Raw genomic sequence first — 19,821 nt, 5'->3', positions numbered from 1 at the left:
TACTCGTTTTAAATTTATAAGATTTATTTTCCGACCAACGAACGATTTTTATATTTATTTATTTTTATTTTTAACTAAGAGAAACAGACGATCTTTTAACCATAAACAAAATGGCGGCCATTGAAAGTTGAAGAATAGAATGAGGTAGGTCGAATTCAGCACTTTTATGAAGCGTATTAGTCGGTTAAAACTGTTATTCACTTCGTAATTACGTTATAAATTAATATATTTATGAAAATAAACGTTGTATATTTACAAAAAACACATAATGAGTTCACAACGACGGCTTAAATTACATGAAGTGAATAACCTTAAGAAATGACTTATTTACACAAAACACAAGCTATTTTTATTAAATAAGAATAACAAATTACACTATTACAATATCACAGCCTTTTTTTTTTATGTGTAATTCACACACAGTTCAACAATTTCAACTAATTGGCAAATATAATTTCTCAACCATGCAATTAAATATTTGTCCTAATTTAATATAAAGCAACTATGATACATTTTAAACTTATCTCGTCTACTAGCACTTTATCAATTAACGGGACTTATTATACTGGATTTATGGATGCAGCAATTAGGTCTTACAGATCAGAAATAATATTGTCTATTTAAATCACGTGATTTAAATAGACAATATTATTTCTGATCTGTAAGACCTAATTGCTGCATCCATAAATCCAGTATAATAAGTCCCGTTAATTGATAAAGTGTTAGTAGATGAGATAAGTTTAAGTTAAGGACACAAAGGCATATTAATTCAACTATGGTACACTTTGTATGTTGTTTTCCTACTACAGATTACATTTTCTATGCATTGTGATCTTTGAGAAGAAAGTAGTCAAAATTTTTATTGGAATGCTGTACGTGGAATTGTTGAATGGAATGAATGGGTTATATTAAGTAGCTTGAGTGTACGAGTGTGCTTTGCTTAAGGGACGGAAGGGTTGGTCTGCCCGGAAACAAACTTACATGCTCAAATGAAAGCATGAGTACCAATTTTTTATTTGCCATCACTGATAATTTGTTAACCATGTTGCATTCTGGTTTTTTTCTGAATTTGGGAGGATGGTGCCCTCTGGTGAGGTTCTCGGATGTCTTTGATTTCCTGAACTGTCCTAGGTTTTGACTGTTTTTAAGATTTCATTGTATAGTTCAAACACTAAGACTGGAATAAAGTATGTCAGAAAAACACAAACCTTATAAATGAATTTCATTGTATAAGGAAACAACATCTTTTTTATAATTAACTGCATAACATACTGGGATGAATATAAAATAAGACTCTCATCAACCATTAACTGGTGTGAATACGATTAACATTTGAGTGACAAAGGTTTTCATGACCCCTTCTTGGCTCTTCTTCGAGCTTCTTTTTAATTCAAAACAGGCTGACAGTTAACATTCAAATATAAAATTGAATTTTATATTCGAATGTTAACTGCCAGCCTGTTTTGAATTAAAAGGAAGGTAAAAAAAAAAGCCGAGAAGGGGTTATGAAAACCTTCATCACTCAAATGTTAATCGTATTCACACCAGTTAATGGTTGTTGTAAGTTGCATTTTTTATTTTATAAAATCAGAACCCATTTTATGCCAAAGATCCAAGTATTTTATTGATTAGACTCTTAATGCCTCAGTCTGAGCTGCTGGTCTCCTCTGCCATAGACATAAAAGCATTTGATTGTAGGATCAGTTCTTGAATAGAGCTATTTTATTAACACATCATTATAATGTGACCAATTTCTAGATCAATATGTAAAGAAATTTTTAAAAGTAAACAAAGTTCAGTTGGTTTTAGACTCCATTTTCACTGATTTTCAAATGTGTCCCCGGTTGGATTGTAAATGATATGGTCTGCTTATCTCTGATTCCTCAACTTGTACATGCATGTTAAGTAGTCAGCTTTTGAATATGGTAATTTGTTTGAAAATGGAAAAGAAAAATGTAAGGAGGTTAACTGGGGTGACTGGTCAGTTATAGAATAAGTTTTTAAATAGAACCATTTTATAGTTCTTCTGATGCAATATAACCAATTTATAGGTCAATATATAAATATTAAAAAAGAAATTAAATTTATCCATTTTTCATTTACTCTTTTAAGTATTCCAGTTTGAACAATAAATAATATGGTTACTCTAAGCTTAACATCTCTTGATTGATAGAAAATTAACAAAAAACATATTAAATTTTTAGTGAAACATGCCATTTAAATAAGGTATGAGATATTTATACCTGCATAAACACAATGCAATTTATGTAAAAAGTTATTTATAAATATAAATGTATGTTAAATGTATATAATTTGTTTAGAATTGGATGAGTAAGCACATAACCTTAGTCATTCATGAAATAAAATGAACTTTTCCCTGTGAAGATAAACAGATGTAAAATTAAAAATCACATATATTAAAAGTAGCACAACTATAAATATTTAAAATTGCATATTAATATTTAATAGATTTTAGTAAAAATTTTGGGACTATATTAAGAAATAGTTAAACATTTTTGGTCTTTTCCACTACAGTCACTTTAAAAAATAAAGCAAATTAGTTTCTCAATTTGAAAATTCAGGAACAAACATGAAGTAAAGAATAATAACTTATATGGATTAACTTTTGATCTGTTTTGTAATCTAGCAATTTTTAAAATAAAGATAAAACATCTTAGTTTGTTTATTGACGTGAATACGTCCTTAAATTTGCTTTCATAGTGGGAGGCAATTCAGAAAACTGATGATAACAAAATTGAGGGATACAGTTTGGCATTGCAGCTACATATCTATCATCTACATCCAAAATTTAATTACATTACTTGATAGTTAAAGAATCAAAGAATTCATTACATTGAGTGGGGACTGCAATGCATCATGTGCGGCAGAGGGAGAAGCACCGCCATTTTGAGGTCGTTTTGCTGCATCACATACTTTCTATTTAGTATACATTTTGACTTGGAGAAGCTACGACATTCATTTGAGTTTCAATTTACAGCTTTCGTCAATATTTATCGATTGCATACACAAAACGTTAGTGTGGAATAGTTATGGTGAATATATATGGTGTTAAAGTTAAAAATTAAGAAAACTTAATACAATGTTGGCCTATACTTGTCGAAAAGCCAAATCAAAATATAGAAATAGTATATAGTTGGAAAGGGCTTCTCAAGAGCAATCTAGTGATACCCATAAAACACCATATGCTAGAGTGAAGCGGTGCCTGTAATGTAAAAAAATGAAGGTGTCCAAGCGGATCGACAATGGTGCAAGTACATCTACTGCTGGGGCGGCTGAGCCTATGCAAGTGGATGGTGTAATCGCTTCTGTATCAACGCCAGGCTGTATAGACATTGGTTGTGTGCAATTGCCGATTATGAAGACATTGGGCAGCAGCTAGTGCACATTTCACTACTACGTTTGTCAACAATCCATTCAGGCCTAAGTGTGATGTGTGTGACCATCTATGGTTTCTGTGCTTGTTGAAGCCACCAAAGGGAAAACACTTCACGCTGCTTAGTAATACTTTCCCGGAGGAGGTAGTGGCTGACTTTAAACTGTGAGACACATGTAGAAAATCACTGGACTCAAAGAAAATATTACCCGTTTACATACATGTATTCACGTAAAACACGTGGCTGTGTCCTCGACACAAGCCACACCCATTTTTTTTATTATAATAGTTTATAGATACAATTGAAAAAGTTGACTGATTGATACTCTTCACTCCACAAAAAAATCTTTATAATTAAGTGATAGGTGTTTCTACAACAGCTAACATTTTCAACCCCTTCGGAGTCTTCCTCAGGCACAGTTCATAAGAAATTTCAAATACCAGTGAACGGAACAAAAAACTGAAGCGAATTCTATTCCATATTTAGAATCATGGAATTGGAAGATAAGATGGAACATTATGCTCATAATGTTCCATCTTATCTTCCAATTCCATTGCTGTTGTAGAAACATCTATCACTGGATTATAAAGGTTTTTTCGTGGAGTGAAGAGTTATAATTCATCCAGTATATAGTAAGAAGTATATTTGACTGATTGATTTTTATCATTTTAGAAAATTAACAATTTTTATAAAACTTATTTTGGTAATCAGTAAAAAGAGGGTTTATGGGGTTTATAAACAGACAAACAAGTTTGTTATGTCCTTCACGTCCAACCAGAAATCAAGAATTTATAAAACTGAACTATGAAAATGCTGATAAAAATAAAATAGGATAGAGTATTTTGTTCTCTGTTTTATAGTAATTCATAAATAACAATAGCTTTATAGTTTTGAAAGAAAAGTGTTAAACTGAATACACCCAATTCTGATTTTACACAATTTTGATTTGACATAGTCTGGGAAAAAAAAGAAATTAAATTCTCTTTTTACACAATTTGTTTTGATCTAACACATTTCAATAAATTAGTTTTTTTTAAAAATTTCCATTTGATTTTAATTCTCAAGAAAAAACATTTACAGTAGAATCTCGATTATCCGGACTAATTGGGGATGAAGGTAGTCCGGATAACAAAAAATCCGGATAATCAAAAAATAATACTGTACTGTATTTAAATCGTGATAAAATTTTCAAGAAACAAACGTTTGTTTTGAATCTGGACTACTACTGACCAGCACTAACACTGCCTATTGTTTAAAGGCCCTCTGGTGATGCAAGAAGACAGATTTTATAAAATAAAAAGCAATTGAAAATGTCAAATTTTTATTCATAAAAATCAAACTACAGTATGTATGTCAAGTTATATTTTTATTACGACACAAAATGTATTAAAAAGTTTAGGATCACTGTGCCGGGTGAGACATTGTTGGGACAAAAAAGTTATACATTTCATCACGTACATAAACAGTGTTGCAATCGCCAAGTGCGAATCAGCAAATTTGTAAAATTTTTGTTTATTTTGAACGATCTGGATAATCGAGGTTCTACTGTACTTTCTTTTCTAGAAAAGGGCTCACTTTTTAATTTAAAAAAAAAATTCTTGAAATTTGCATTTAAAAGTACTATAAACACTGAAGTAAGTTTTAAGATTTGATGAATTTTTCTACTTATTTGAATGCGTGTAACAATAATTAGTCTTTCATTCTATCCTGTGAAGCTGTCAGGAAAAATGTAATTGAAATTTGACAATTTGTTTATATGACTATTTCTTCTGATTTCTTTTAATATAGAATAGTTTTTTTTATGCCATTTGGTATTAAAAACTAGATGTATTCTGGTATTTAATTGAAAATGCTAAAGAGAAAATAAAATTTGTTTTTCTTTTGATATATTAATTAAAATTGGAATATTTTGTTTAAACATATCCTATTATATTACTTGATTTATATTATTTTTACTGGTTTTTAAGGAATAGAACCAAACTTCCATTTCTTCATACAATATATTTTTTACATGGACTTTTTTTTGGAAGTGTTTGTACCAGGTAAAAGAAGATTTGGGCATAATTTTTGATTGTGTTCTGAATCAGACCTTGTAATAAGATGAAATAATGACTTAACAAGTTTTCTACAATATTTTATAAAAATTCATAAAATTTCTTATATATATATAAAAGTACATGTCCTGACTGACTGATTCATCATCGCCCAGAGCAAACTGCTGAACCTAAAGAGGTGAAATTTGGTACACAGTTAGGGTACATCACGAAAATGCACACTAAGTATGGATTTTTCGAAATTCCCCCGCGAAGTAGAGAGGGGAGAGGATCAAGGCTTAACCTGAGGATTAGCATCTACTGTACTATTTTAGTTGCAATTTCTTGTTTTTGATAGCAATAACTTAATTTCCAAACATACAATATTTACCAAATCATCCAAATTGTTTGCCCAAGCAATGCCAGGCTCATTTGCTAGTAGTTATGTATAATAATAATTTATATTTTCTAACCTCTTTAATTAATTATATAGTTTTGAAAAATTACAACAAATTAATCAGTGAAATTTACAATATTCATAATACAGTAGAGCATTGTTAATCCGAATCAATTGGGGACTGGGGTTGTTCGGATAACTTATTTTTCGAATAACCAATTATGTACGAAAAAATATATTAACTTATCCCATGTTGAAATTTTTCTCCGTTGCGTGTCACTTCGCGTTCAAGTTTTGTCGATTATACGCCTAACGAAAATTTTTATAATAATAATCATGGCTATTGTATTGTTGAAAATTATTTCTTTATTTTATACAAACAAAACAAATATATTGACGTTTTGGTTGATCGGCTTTCGGATAAATGATGCTCTACTGTAATTGAATACAATATCCTTGTATACAATGAGTGCAAAATATTTTCAGGACTCAAAATTTCTACAGAACCTACACAAAATTCTCCCAAGTATTATTGCACACTAGAACACAAAACAACCAATTAATGAGTATTAAGTAATTTGAAAAATTTTAAATAATTTATACAAATAATTATATAGGTTTGCCAAATAATTTACTCTGCAGATAAATTAAAGTAAAAATTTTAAAATTAAAAGTTCACTTTAATTTAAGCATGTGTTATCATCACAGCATAGCACATCCAATTATAAACTTAATGTAATATGTTCATTAATAGAAATAAAATTGAAGTTGTCACCAATGACATGAATGACCTGTTTTTAGTGTGTGGTGCTAATTAACAGACTCTGACATCCACAATGCAAAATTTATTTAAGACAACAGTGATGGTGCAATTTTTTTCTGAAAAATTATTTAAGAAATGTACCAATCTTTTGCAAAACTTTCCTGAGATTTTGATTCACTTTTCGTTATTGTTTTTCTGGAAACATGACTGAACTTTTATAATGTTTCAAAATAAATACAACATTGACAATTTTTTATAATGAATGTATGGAAAAATATGAAGAAAAAAGAAAAGTAATTATTATAAAATAATGCTAAAAATTTCTATATATCTATTTAATTGAAACAATTCAGAAAAAATCTTTAAATGCAGTTTATTAATTTGCAAATTTTGCATGTTGGAAAGCAGTGAATATGTCTTTTTAATTCAAGTTTACATAAACTTAAGCCCATTAAATAGTATTGAAAAGAGTTTTTGAAATGAAAACAGATTTTTTTTTTTTTTTTAAATTCTTTTTAAAAGCTTTGTTTTGGTTTCAGTTTTTCATAAAATCCTGGTTCAGTAAGACCAAGTTGTTCTTACTGCAAGCACATAACTGTGTAAGTAGGCAGCAATGTAACAAATTACTGAACTGATCAGAAACAAAGTAAACGATGTTCCACTTTTAAAACACTCAATTTTCCTGCATTTTGGCAGATTTTCTTAGTTAATGTCTATAGGCCTAACTGAGACACTATTTTATTGTAACTTTTTTGTGATTTGTCATAATATTACTTTTTTCTAATGCTTCAGTTTTTTCTTAATTTTATTTGTGCAATTGGACATATTCTGCCCCTTGCAACAATTTCACAAGTTTATTTTAGATAAACATTTTATAAACATTAAATCAGGAGTTATAAGACTAATAACAAATATACTTTTATTTATAGGAAATAGTTTAATATGCAAATGTTTTCAGCTAGCTGGTACTAGCTGTCATTATGCTTTAAATGAATATTAACCTCGTGGATCTCTGTTCATACCAGACTGTACAGAATCTGTAGTAATGTTTTTTGTATTACTAACGTTATTCAAAATTGTAATTCCATATACAGTAAAACCTCATTATTTCAAAACTCAAGGGAACAAAAACCACTTTCGAATTATCCTGGTTCAAATTATCCGAACTTTTTATCGAATCACATTTTTTTTGTAATTCCTAATAAAATTATGACTTTATCTTATATAATTTTACCAGTTTGGTTACAAATGTGTTAATAATGGAAGTTATTACTTAGAAATTTATGCCATTTCAAAAAAACTATTAGTCAGTATGTAGTTAATGATAACAAAACTACATTTAAAGGAAGACTTGAAAATAACTTATGAAAGAAGCTTAAATGCTTTAATAAAATATTACCCATGAATTTCATCTAAAGGACCAATGACTAATTCTATGAAGAATTTACTGTCTTGAGTTTGAGATTACAAAAATCGTGTGATCTGATGAAAACAGTTTCTATTAATGGCTAAAGTTATGTACACATTCTATCATATATGTGTATTTAATGGACTTTGGAATTATTGAAACAATAGATTTTTGTAAAAAATGTCCAAAATAATTAACTGACAAATAGATTTCTTCCATAAAAATAATAATAATAAAAATTCTCTCTCTGTTGGCAATGTGTGCAATGTCTGAATGACCTTGAACGGTCATCCAATAATCAATATGTAATTAGTAAAACCAAAAAAGGAAACTGTCACTTGCACATGGAAACTTTCCTTGTAAACAATCTTTTTGAGGGTCACCAGACCAGATAATGACTTCAAATTTCATTGTATGAGTATTTCAAATTATCCAAACTAAAATATGTGCAAAACCCTACTCTCTTGGCCGGGGACTTGACTTCGAATTATGTGATACTTCAAATTATTTGATATTGAATACTGAGGTTTTACTGCATTACTGAATGTAATGGTAATAACATAAACAACTAACAAAATTAAAACTACACCTTTAAATTACAATATCATATGCACAACTTATGTTTGTTTATACATGTTCTCCAAAAACAACATAAAATTTTTTACTTTCCTAGCTGTTATTTATAATAGAGGGAAATGTGGCGATCGGTCAGAAAGTGACTCCTCTCCAAGATTTTTACATTTTTGGATTCAGAGAATCTTGTAACATCGAGAAATGCAAAAACAGTCAGAGGGTTTCTGTATGTATTGATGTTTGTATGTGTTGCATGGTTTTGTTCATCCACTCGGAAGCTTAACGCCTGTGCTTTTTGTTGAAAATTTCTGAAATTTTGCAGTGAGGTTTGTGAATTAGGGAGATTGATAGTATTAAGTTTCTAGTAGTTAATTAATTAGCTAGTTTCTGTTACTGAATGTTTTTAATTATAGAAATGGAAATCTACAAAAATTATTAGTTACAATCTTTTTACTTAACTGGCATTAACATAATTAAGAGAAAAACCTAACAAAGAAAAACTTCTTTTTCAACAATAACGCTTAATAAGTTATAATATAAATGCAAGTTGTCTAATAACTAGCAGCTGTCAAGAATAATTTTGTTTTTATGAAGTTTATTGATGTCATAATTATTTTTATTAGATTTTGAAAATTATGAAATCTGTATACAAAGATTTTTAAAGTTACTTTTCTATTATTATTAAACATTTAATTAAAACAATCACCAGTTATAATTTGTTCTGTGGAATAAAATCTTTATTATTTAGTCAGTCATTAAAATGGGAAGTGTTGAAATGCAGAAACCAAATTTCAAAAGTTTAAGATAATAGAAATAAAAGATAAATAAGCAACTAAACATAGGAAGAGAACTTTTTTTATAGTTATTTTACATTATCTCAAAATTTTGTTGATTCTTTTCACTTTTGAAGTTTGATTTTTTTTATTGAATTTCAAAAATTTGATGATAGTTTTTGAAGTTTAGATTAAGAATGAAAAAATGAATGATTTAATTATATTCTTTCTTTAGTGTTATATGAACACTTAAGATAAACATATCAAATATCTAAAAAAATCGCATGCTTTATACATGATTAACCTAGCACCAATCCAAACCAAACTGATTACTTTTGTTTCAGCACAAAAATCATAAATGAAAATCATAAATGTTCGTTTAAATTATAGTGTGAAGGCTTAATAGATCTTTGAATATTATAATTCTTAAATATAAATATTGTTAAGTGTATTACATTAGCTTATAGCAGACTTTTATGTATATTTTGGTTTAAAATTGCATTAAAGAGTTGAATCCAATATATGTTCCTGTTATTGTTTGTTATGGAAACCATATTGTTAATCTTGGAAATGTTTTTGACCTTCTTTAGATCAGTTTCAGCCAATAATAGTTGTAAAATCTCTGGAACAGCTGATATTGAACTCAGAGAATGAATATGTTCTTTAAAAAAAATGAGTGTTTTTAAAAGGCACAAACATATTTTGAGATAGAAAGCTAACGTACAAAAGAAAATGTAATTACAGTAGAGCATTGTTTATCCGAAAGTCAATCAACCGAAATGTCTGTTAACTGAAAGCTTTCCAGTCAGACTTTGTCGTGCTGAATCAAGCGTTTTTGATACTAGATTAGCTTCTAAAGTATAATGTTTTTGTTTTTATATTTTTCAATATATTTATTTTGTTTGTACAAAATAAAGAAATAATTTTTAACGATACAATAGCCTCGATTATTATTATAAAAATTTTTGTTAGGCTTAAAATCGACGAAAATTCAACACGAAGCGACATGCAACGGAGAAAAATTTTAACATGGGATAGGTTAATATATTTTTTCATACATAATCAGTTATCCGAAAAATCCGTTATCCGAACAACCCCAGTCCCCAATTGATTCGGATAAATGACGCTCTACTGTATTAAATTTACATTATTCTCTAGTTTTATTTAAGAAAAACAAAAGTTTCTGAGTTATATTCTGTTTATTTTAGTCTTTCTAAATACATAACAACAGTAATTTTTTCTGTGTTGTTAATAAATTTTACTTTAATTTGAAAAATTTTTTAACTGATTACTTTCTCGTATATTCTGTTTAATTTGAAAGTTCTATGCACAATAAACTAGAACAGCGCTGTCCAACTTATCATAGCCCGCGGGCCATATTTTCTTCACCAAACATTTCGGGGGCCAAGAAGGTTGATAAATGAATAGTCAGTTTATGTTAATTAAAAAAATATTTTATTTATACTAAAAAGAAAACTTTAAAATATTCGTAATATATTAATGAGAACATTGTGGCCGTAATTTTCACATAGTAAAATAATTTTAATATTAATAATAATAATTTAGTAACATAAATTTATTCATAGTAAAATGTACTCACGGGCCGTAAAAATAATTTGGCGGGCCGTATACGGCCCGCGGGCCGCCAGTTGGACAGCCCTGAACTAGAACTTTGTATAATAAGTTTCACAACATTTTTCTTTGTTTTTTTCTAGCAATTCCTTTAATGTAACTAATGGTTTTGGCTATATTAAATAGCCTTCTTTAGGTTAAATAAAAATAGAACATCAGTTATAAAATAAAGCCTTTATTTTTATAACTGATGTTCTATTTTTATTTAACCTGAAGAAGGCTATTTAATATAGCCGAAACCATTAGTTACATTAAAGAAATTGCTAGAAAAAAACAAAGAAAGGTGTTGTAAAACGTATAATTTGAAAGTATGATTACAACAGCTTAACAAAAAACTTAAAAATATCTAGTGATTCATGTAATTAATATCTTAATACACAATAGAAATGTTAATATTGAATTCTTTCTTTTATAAATATTTATATATTTATGTTGCATTGCTATTTTTTAAATAAATTTTAATCTGCTTGTGTATTTAGGCCTATATAGTGTATTTATAATGTTTCACAATAGAATATATTTATATTAGAAAACAGTTTTGGTTCGGTATTCTTTATATAAAAGGCAAAAATACTTTTTGATCAATAGCATTACTAATATATAATTTGTATTTTTTGAAGCATAACTTTTAGCTTTAATTTAAATTTTTTATAATAGTTTATATATGTATATTGATAACTTTTGATACACACTGATTTGATTTAATCAGTTTGTATCAAACAAACAGTAAAAGTTTGTATCAAACAAACAAAGTAAAAGTTTGTATCAAACAAACTTTTAGAAATCTAGATTAAATGTTTGTTAAGTACTTTCAAGTTTCCTTATTTTCAGAATACTTAAAGAAAATCTAGAAACATTTCAAACAAAACTTTAATAAGACAAGAATAAATATTATAAATACCATTTTATAAAATGAAGATCTTTCCAATGTAAGGCCTGGATTCACAAACATCTCGTATCCTAAGTTACAATGAAATTTATCATAAGTTGCCAAATACAAAGTCTCATATTCTCAAAACACATTGTAAGCTACAACGTTGTAAAGTCTCATAACTATTATGATATCTAAGAGCACTCATAAGTTGATGTAATGGTGGTTGAGTATTTGGTTCTATCAATAAATAATTGAGTCGATGGTTTCTCAGATTGTTTCTTCTAAACTTTTCTGATTCAAAACTTTTATGATGTTATCAAATAACAAAAAAATTTATAGAATTCTTTACGATGGAATTAAAACTGTTTACAGAATGTTATCTGAAAAAAATCTTATTCATTATAATTTAATGTTATCCATCTTTTCCGTCACAACAAAAATCTGCAAATGAGTATTTTACCAATCACATTGCTTTGGCTGATGATTTTCATATGCTAATGCAGCTGTTAACATAATCTGATAAATAGCAAGTGCTTTTTGAATGTTAGTATCCATTTTTGACTATCAAGGCAATGCCCTAAATGACTTCTGGGAAGAATTTATGCAACTGAAATGCTGTCAGTTTGAATAATGGATGAATTTTTTTGCTATGATTATATGCAGTGGTTTTAATTGCTTCTCTTTCCATAGCATAAGGTGCCTTCACTCAAGAGAGGTAGTATATTCATTGAGCACAATTTCATATTGGAGTAGATGGAGGACATTTTGTATATCAAAACTTATTATAATACTGTCATATTGTTCTGTAGGCCTATTTGTTTAGAGATGACAAGTACAATTATTTTTTATTCTTTTATGTTTATCATTTAAGGTCATGCAATGAAGGATTTATCAGCTTCTCTGAACTTTGCTCTATTAAATATACTATAGCCTACCTTACCATATACTCCTGTCACAACTTTAAGTGATACACCCTGTATAATGACATATCAATGTTTAGAAGAAATTTAAACAATTACTTTTACATTTAACAAAATTGGAAATATGTTTAAAATTTTCAGATGTTCATTTTATTAATATGCTGTTGAAAAGGAAAAAAATCTTTAATACCAAATTATATCCTAAGAATGATGATAGTACACATATCAAAAATTTTTTTTATTGTTTTAATCAGATTATATATTTATATCGGGTTTAATAAAGTACACGAAGCAATCATAATTTTGTAATAAAGGTAGCACAGGTATGCACATTCTGAATGCATGAAAAATTCAAGGCAAAGGTTTAACTATTGACAAAACTTTACAATAATTCTCTGGTCTCATGTTGATAAAATTAACTTTCTTTTTATAGTTGATCGAGAATATTTAGTTTTTGCATTCTATTAAACTTGTTTATACTCTAATATATATTTTTAAAACTCTTTTCTGCCATCTCACATACCCATTTAACATAACCAAATTTTAAGTATTTTAAGGAATTTTTATTTATAATATATTTCTATAAACAATACAATTTATAAAAATATTGACTAATTGAATGATTTATGCCATATGAATTAGATTTTGTTTTATTTTTTCAAAGGTTTTACAAGATACAAATCTAAACATTTATAGGCCTTATAGTTATTTAATATTAAAGCCAAATGATTGTTGGATTAAATCAGGCTATATTATTGCTGCTATTAATAATTAAATGTTAAGTAATATGGCCTAGGGCAGGGGTGGCAAACCTTTTTGAGCCCACGTGCCATATAGTAAGCATACTTAACTTTAAAGATGTTTGTTTGTGCCAAAGTTTTAGACTTCAAATAATGGTATTTAAATAAATTAAACGAATATGGTTTAATTAGAATAAATGTAAAAAAGCTAATCGGGTGATAAACCAAAAGAATGATTGAAAAAGACAGATGATAAATAGAAGTGATATGATATGTTACATGCCAGATATGTTATGTGCCATAAGTTTGCCATTCTGGCCTAGAAATACACATTAAGCATCATCTCTTATTAAATTTAATAATTTAAAGCATTCTAGATGAAAAGAATTGGCTCAATATGGTAGTTGTAGGTTTGAGTCCTATTCGTAGCCAATTTATAATGAAAATGAAAACTGTGCAGAAGTCACACATTATTTCGTAAATTACTACATAAGTAATACTCGGAAGTAAATTCTGTAAATGTTAAAAATTTGAAGACCACTTTATATCATCTGAATGGAATACAATTATTTAAAATAAAAATCTTACATAATTGTTATAGTGGGAACCTGGTTAAGGATAACTCCGTCATTTTCTTTTCCCAATCATATAGCATAGGGATTTACATGTTAAATCAAACTGCTTAACTTGAATGGGGTTTTGATCTAGTACTTTCATAAACTCTCTGGAATTTTTCATTAAATAAAATAATTAACATCCAACTGTTGAACAAACTAATCAGAAACTTTCTATAAAGTGTGGAAACCATGTACGACTAAAAATAAAGATTACGTCATGTGATGACAGGCAGGGGTGGTGGCTTCCAGACGGTGTGAGTGACCTAGATACTGTAACTGCCATTCAAACCTTCTTTTTTTCGAACATTTTTTTATTTGATTGCTGATGGATTTCTCCAATTAGCTGACATAATAAATGGATTTTTGATAAATTAATATTTAAAAAATGATTGTAATTGATTTTATGTAAAAATTTTAAGCTGTGTGGCAAAATAATGATTTAAAAAAAAACCAACCAATTTAGGCATGAAATATTTCAATTTAAAAAAATCCTTACTAAACACAGGAGCAAACAGATCAACCAATAGGGAAAGTATTTCTCAGTAGCTTATTTATTGAATACCAATTCAGTTAAGCATTTTCAAGTTTCTGGACAGTACCAAGAGTTTTACATTGACATGATGATTCTATGATTCATATGGAGGGTATATTATGAGTCACTGAATTCCCCCCGAGCAATTCAATGTTCCCTCTAATTTTTTTTATAGATGAGTGGAACATATACTTCTCTGAGCAAAAAAAGTTTTTTGCTGAGCAAATTCTGAACAAAAAATTTTTCTGAGCATATATATATATATATATATAAAATCTTATTTTTTCCTATAAAAATTAAAATAATTAATTATAAAGTAGAGATTAAAATTCATTTTAAAACATACTTCCATACAAAATATTATCTTTTGTCTGTGATTTAATGTATTTAATCGAAATTACGTAGCAATAATCATGTTGCAGAGAGAGTGAGAAATGAGTAAACAATTGAAATCAGTGTGCATGCTCACCTGCATGGCGCACAAATTCTCGTGCGTGGCAACAATTTGAGCAGTGCACAGCCGCACTGCATAGAGGGAACATTGCCCCCGAGTGATTCAAGTTAACCAGGTTCCACTGTATTTCCAAGTTAGCTATTATGTATGATATTTTTATAATATTAATTATGATTTATATCAAATTTACAAGTTTATTGATTTTTATGTATTATAGTTATTTTAAATATAATTATGAAGTGTTTTTACTATTGATTTAATTACACGAGATTAAGTAAAAAAATTTTTTAAATTAATGTAAATGATAATAGCACTCGTAATTAATTTTCTTCTTTATTTCTAGATAAAAGAAATTCTAAGAAAAATCATGAAATATTTAAGGATATTATACAATGGATCACATTAATATTAGCAATGGATATGACAGAAAATGCACCATTACTAATAACTGATGTTAATGAAAATGAGATTAAAAATTTAATGGATGAACTAATTGAAAAATCTGAAGAAAAAAGGATCTCAATGTCTCAAGATTGGAAAGAGAGAGTTACTTCTTCCGTTTTGTCTAATTTTATTTCTTCAGCAATTCCAGAAAGGACAGAATGGAATTACGAACAGTGTGTAAAATATGCTCATTCTCAGGGATATTTGCCTTTTGATAAATTTTCACAAAACACATCTTGTGCCAAAGATTTAGTAATTAAGGAAAAAGTTTCTTTAAATAAATATATGACGTCAGAAAATGTCCTTCATAATCACATGTGTAATATCAGTGAACAGAAGAAATTATGTACTAAGAAAAGGACTCGAAGACATAGTTGGACGTGTGAAACACATAACCAAAAAGATAGTATTACAAAAAAGTTTGATGGAAACATGTTAATAAAAGCAAATATCCAGCATAAATCATTATCTTGTCTAACTGACAATCATTTATATTGTGATGAAAAACCCAGTTCCTTTTTTAGTGTTACGTGTGAAAATCAAAGGCAGTTAGAAACTTCTCTTTCAAAACATGAATATCATTTAAATAATTTAAAACATAATTTTTATCATAATTCAAATGATGTATTTGATATAAATGATAATAGTTCTAATAATAGTAATTTAAATTCTTTTACATCATGTTTAAATATTGAGAAATCAACATATGAGCCTCAAAAACATATATTTTATGAGACAGACAGAGAAATATTTATTACTGATGTTATTAATAATGTACAAAAATTTGCAAAGGAAAATAATGCTTTAAACTGTAAATGGTCTGCTTTAGATGTTGAGTTTAATAACGAATGCAAGTCACCTTGTGATCATTTAAACACAAATGTCAACGATCATAAGCTGACTGAACCTGTTGACCAAAACACTGATGATTTATCAAATTGTGAAAAGGTTTTGATGAAAGAAAATAAATCTATTCAAATAAAATCGGATATTAAGAAAAAAAATGAGTTGGATAAACTATATGACTCTTTACGAGAAATTAGATGGGCTCAAAATATTACGGTAAAGTCGTTAATGATGGAAACAAAGATGAGAAGACAGTCTGTTAGAATCTCTAAAGATCTCAATAGCAAGAAATATTCAACCTCATCAACATTATATAAGCGAATTTTGCCCATTAGAGGAATCCGTAAAGTAGAAGGAAGTGAAAAACGAGCTATGGTAAGGAAAGAGTTGGCGAATTGTTTAAATTCTTCAGAATTGTTATCTTCAAAGATTACCAAATCTAAGAAAGATATAAAATCAGCTGTGTTAATTAAACCAAAGGAAAAATTGTGCAATATTAATACAAAGAAAATAATAATATGTAAATCGGCATCGCAAGAAAAATTTGGAGAAAAACATTTAAAAAATGCAAATAAAATAAACAAAAATAAAATACTGTGTAATTCTGTTTCTCCTAAAAAAGATTCTATTGAGGAAGCTGATAATAGAAGAAAGAAGCTTCATAAACCTCTATTAATTAATAAATTTAATATATTATCAAATAATTTTCAAAAAGACTTAATTAATCAATCTGAAATTAATTCAGATTCTTCCAGTATTTTTGATAGTTCTTCCATTTCAAGTTCTCCAGAGATCTCTCTGAACGAGGAAGAGAAAGTCAAACAGTTGGTTACTAATAGTAGTGATGAAGAAGTTTCAAAATCAGTGCAAAACATTTGTTCTTCTTTTGTAAATTGTGTAAATAAATCTGATAATTCAGCTCAAAACAAGAAACATGGTCAGAAAAGAAATAATGAAAATAATGCATGCAGCATATCAAAACAAAATTGTACAGCACAAATAAATTACAAGAATGCAATGATTTCTGAAAACACTGATATCCGTGGTAAGTTTTTAATAATACATTTAATTTATAAATGTTTACTTCTAAATATTTTCAGGTAGAGTGTATAACTTATTTTTGTTTTATATATATAAAGACTTAAACTGAATAATTATTTAATCATAACTTAATAGGAAAAGATGAAAAATTAGCATTTGGAACTATGAGGATTCAGGGATCTCAAACATCAACTGAGAATAACCAGAGAATTCTAAAAAGAAAATTAGGTGAAGAAACCAGTCAGTTTAAACTTTCACATCATGAGTTTACTTTACATTATAAAGGCATCACAGTCAAAAGGAATGCAAATTATACTCAAGTCATGTTTAAATTTAATGGCCGCAAACATAATTTTTTATCTGTCGAGGTTTGTTTTGAAGCTTAAATTTATATAAAATTTAAATTAATTTTAAACTTTGAATGGAATCATTTGTAATTTTTGTTTTGTTTTTTACTTTTCAAAAATTAATAACAATAAAATTTATATTTTATGTACAGGATATTGTAGAACTTAAAGAAACATTAGAGGCAACTATGCGAGATCCAACTTGTAAAGTATTATTGCTCACAGGAACAGGTAATCAGTTTTGTTCTGGACTTGATCTTCAACCCTTAATTTATCAGAGGAAAGAAACAGTAGCAGATGAAATGGCTAAAAGTGTTAAGTAAGTTTCATTTTTTTATTTTTTTATTTGGTACCAAAACAGAAATTACTTAATACAGTTTGGTTTTTTGATTTGATTATGCACCATTCATTTAGTTTAAATGAATAAAGAAATTTTTCTGTAGTCCATATTTTTAAAATCTATAAAATAAAGTGTCCTTTACAATCTTAAAAATTTTTAAAATTTAAAATAGTCCTAAAGTAATGCAAAAGAAGCTTGATGTTTTTATAGTATCTAACTTTTTATTGAGGTGGTTTGAACTGAAACTAGGTATTACAGTGAGTATAATGGTCTGAATTTTTTAATAGTCTGCAATAAAGTATTTAACAGTTGGTCATATTTTTTGAAAATTAGTGGAAGGTACTGTACACCACAGACATTAAGTATGGAATGCAAAAATTTGAATTGGATGTTAACACTCAGAGAAACATGAAAAAACAGATTTAACTATTCTTAAGTACTTTTGCGTCCAACATTGCAAACTTTTTTAGGAACACTGAGAATGGAATGAAACTTTTTAAAACTTAAAGAAATGTTCTTTTCACAGATAACAGATGTGTTAACAGGAAATTAATAAATAGGAGACCAAATGACAAATTATTACGTTAGAGTACATAAATATAAATAACATTGACACAAATGATTTATAAAGTGCTGCACATTTTGGAGTGTTTTGTTCTGGACATGTCAGTCCCCTGTCCATTGTGGACTTGACCATAGCCCTGGTGAGCCTGGAAAAAATGGTTCTCTTAGTACTCATAGGGCAGAAAGTAAAACAGAAAGAAAAAATAAATCTCTTAAATAGGTAACCCAGTATCCTAATGACACTTTTAGTGTGTCTTGTCAGATATAATAAACAATGATTAGATTGTAATAGATTTTCCTATTCAGTTTTGATGAATTTCATTTTATAAATATTTAAAAACTCATTGTTAAAATTTTTTAGATGGTTTCACTTTTAAGAATTGAAAAATAAAAATTGTGTAAAGTTATTTCCTTTTATGAACTAATAATGCAGAAAAAGCCCTAGGATTTGTGAGGTCCTAGGCAAAATTTATTTTTGAGGCTCATTAAAAGAGTGATGGAAGTAGAGGGTAGATTTATTTACATCTACAATAATATGAACATTTTTAATATAGAAACAAACAATGGAACACAGTAATAAAAAGCTGTACAGTAGTTTTACAATAGATTGAAAAATTTAATAGGTATACAGAAATTTGCCTACAAAACTGCTCTTCTTCATTGGTGCTAAATTCATCAATTACAGAGGAAAGGTCCAATATCTCTCAGTGAAAAAGATCAAAAGTGAAGAAAGTCTTACCTGACACACTGTTGATTGGAGGTGAGAATAATCATTTAGCAGATGCAACAGATACTGATATATTATATTATATTTTCAATAATAGTATATTTTAGTATCATAAAATCAGTAATCAAATTTGTGAGGCACTAATGTTGGTTTTCAACCTTTTTGTAGGCCTTCCTCTGTAATAATGAATATAGTTATATAAACAGATCTATTTTAAAAATAACATATCACCAAAAATGTTGACCATTTTACCATTAATAATGACTAAGACAAATGCAGAGACTGCTTATATGTGAACAAATAAATACATGGCTTCTAAAAGTCAGTTTAAAATGAGAAAACACTAATAACTTTTATTTACAATGTGTACTTGTTATACTTTCTTTTTCACTTTATAATAT

At 28.0% G+C, this 19,821-nt stretch overlaps 1 protein-coding gene across 1 annotated transcript in view; it reads left to right on the top strand.

The window, feature by feature from the left end:
- The window catches only part of LOC136971951 (uncharacterized), a 36,538-nt gene continuing 16,717 nt past the window's right edge, over positions 1 to 19,821 (top strand). Inside the window, exons 1-4 of the mRNA XM_067266470.1 lie at positions 1 to 144; positions 15,455 to 17,446; positions 17,578 to 17,810; positions 17,942 to 18,108. Coding sequence (XP_067122571.1) covers positions 15,526 to 17,446; positions 17,578 to 17,810; positions 17,942 to 18,108 — 2,321 coding nt within the window. The 5' untranslated portion in view covers positions 1 to 144; positions 15,455 to 15,525. The remainder of the gene's footprint in view (positions 145 to 15,454; positions 17,447 to 17,577; positions 17,811 to 17,941; positions 18,109 to 19,821) is intronic.

Source organism: Centruroides vittatus, unplaced genomic scaffold (assembly GCF_030686945.1).
Source record: "Centruroides vittatus isolate TY-2023 unplaced genomic scaffold, ASM3068694v2 contig_2734, whole genome shotgun sequence".
Classification (NCBI taxonomy): domain Eukaryota; kingdom Metazoa; phylum Arthropoda; class Arachnida; order Scorpiones; family Buthidae; genus Centruroides; species Centruroides vittatus.
Note: the sequence above shows the minus strand (reverse complement) of the source record. Positions and strands in the feature narration are given on the sequence as shown.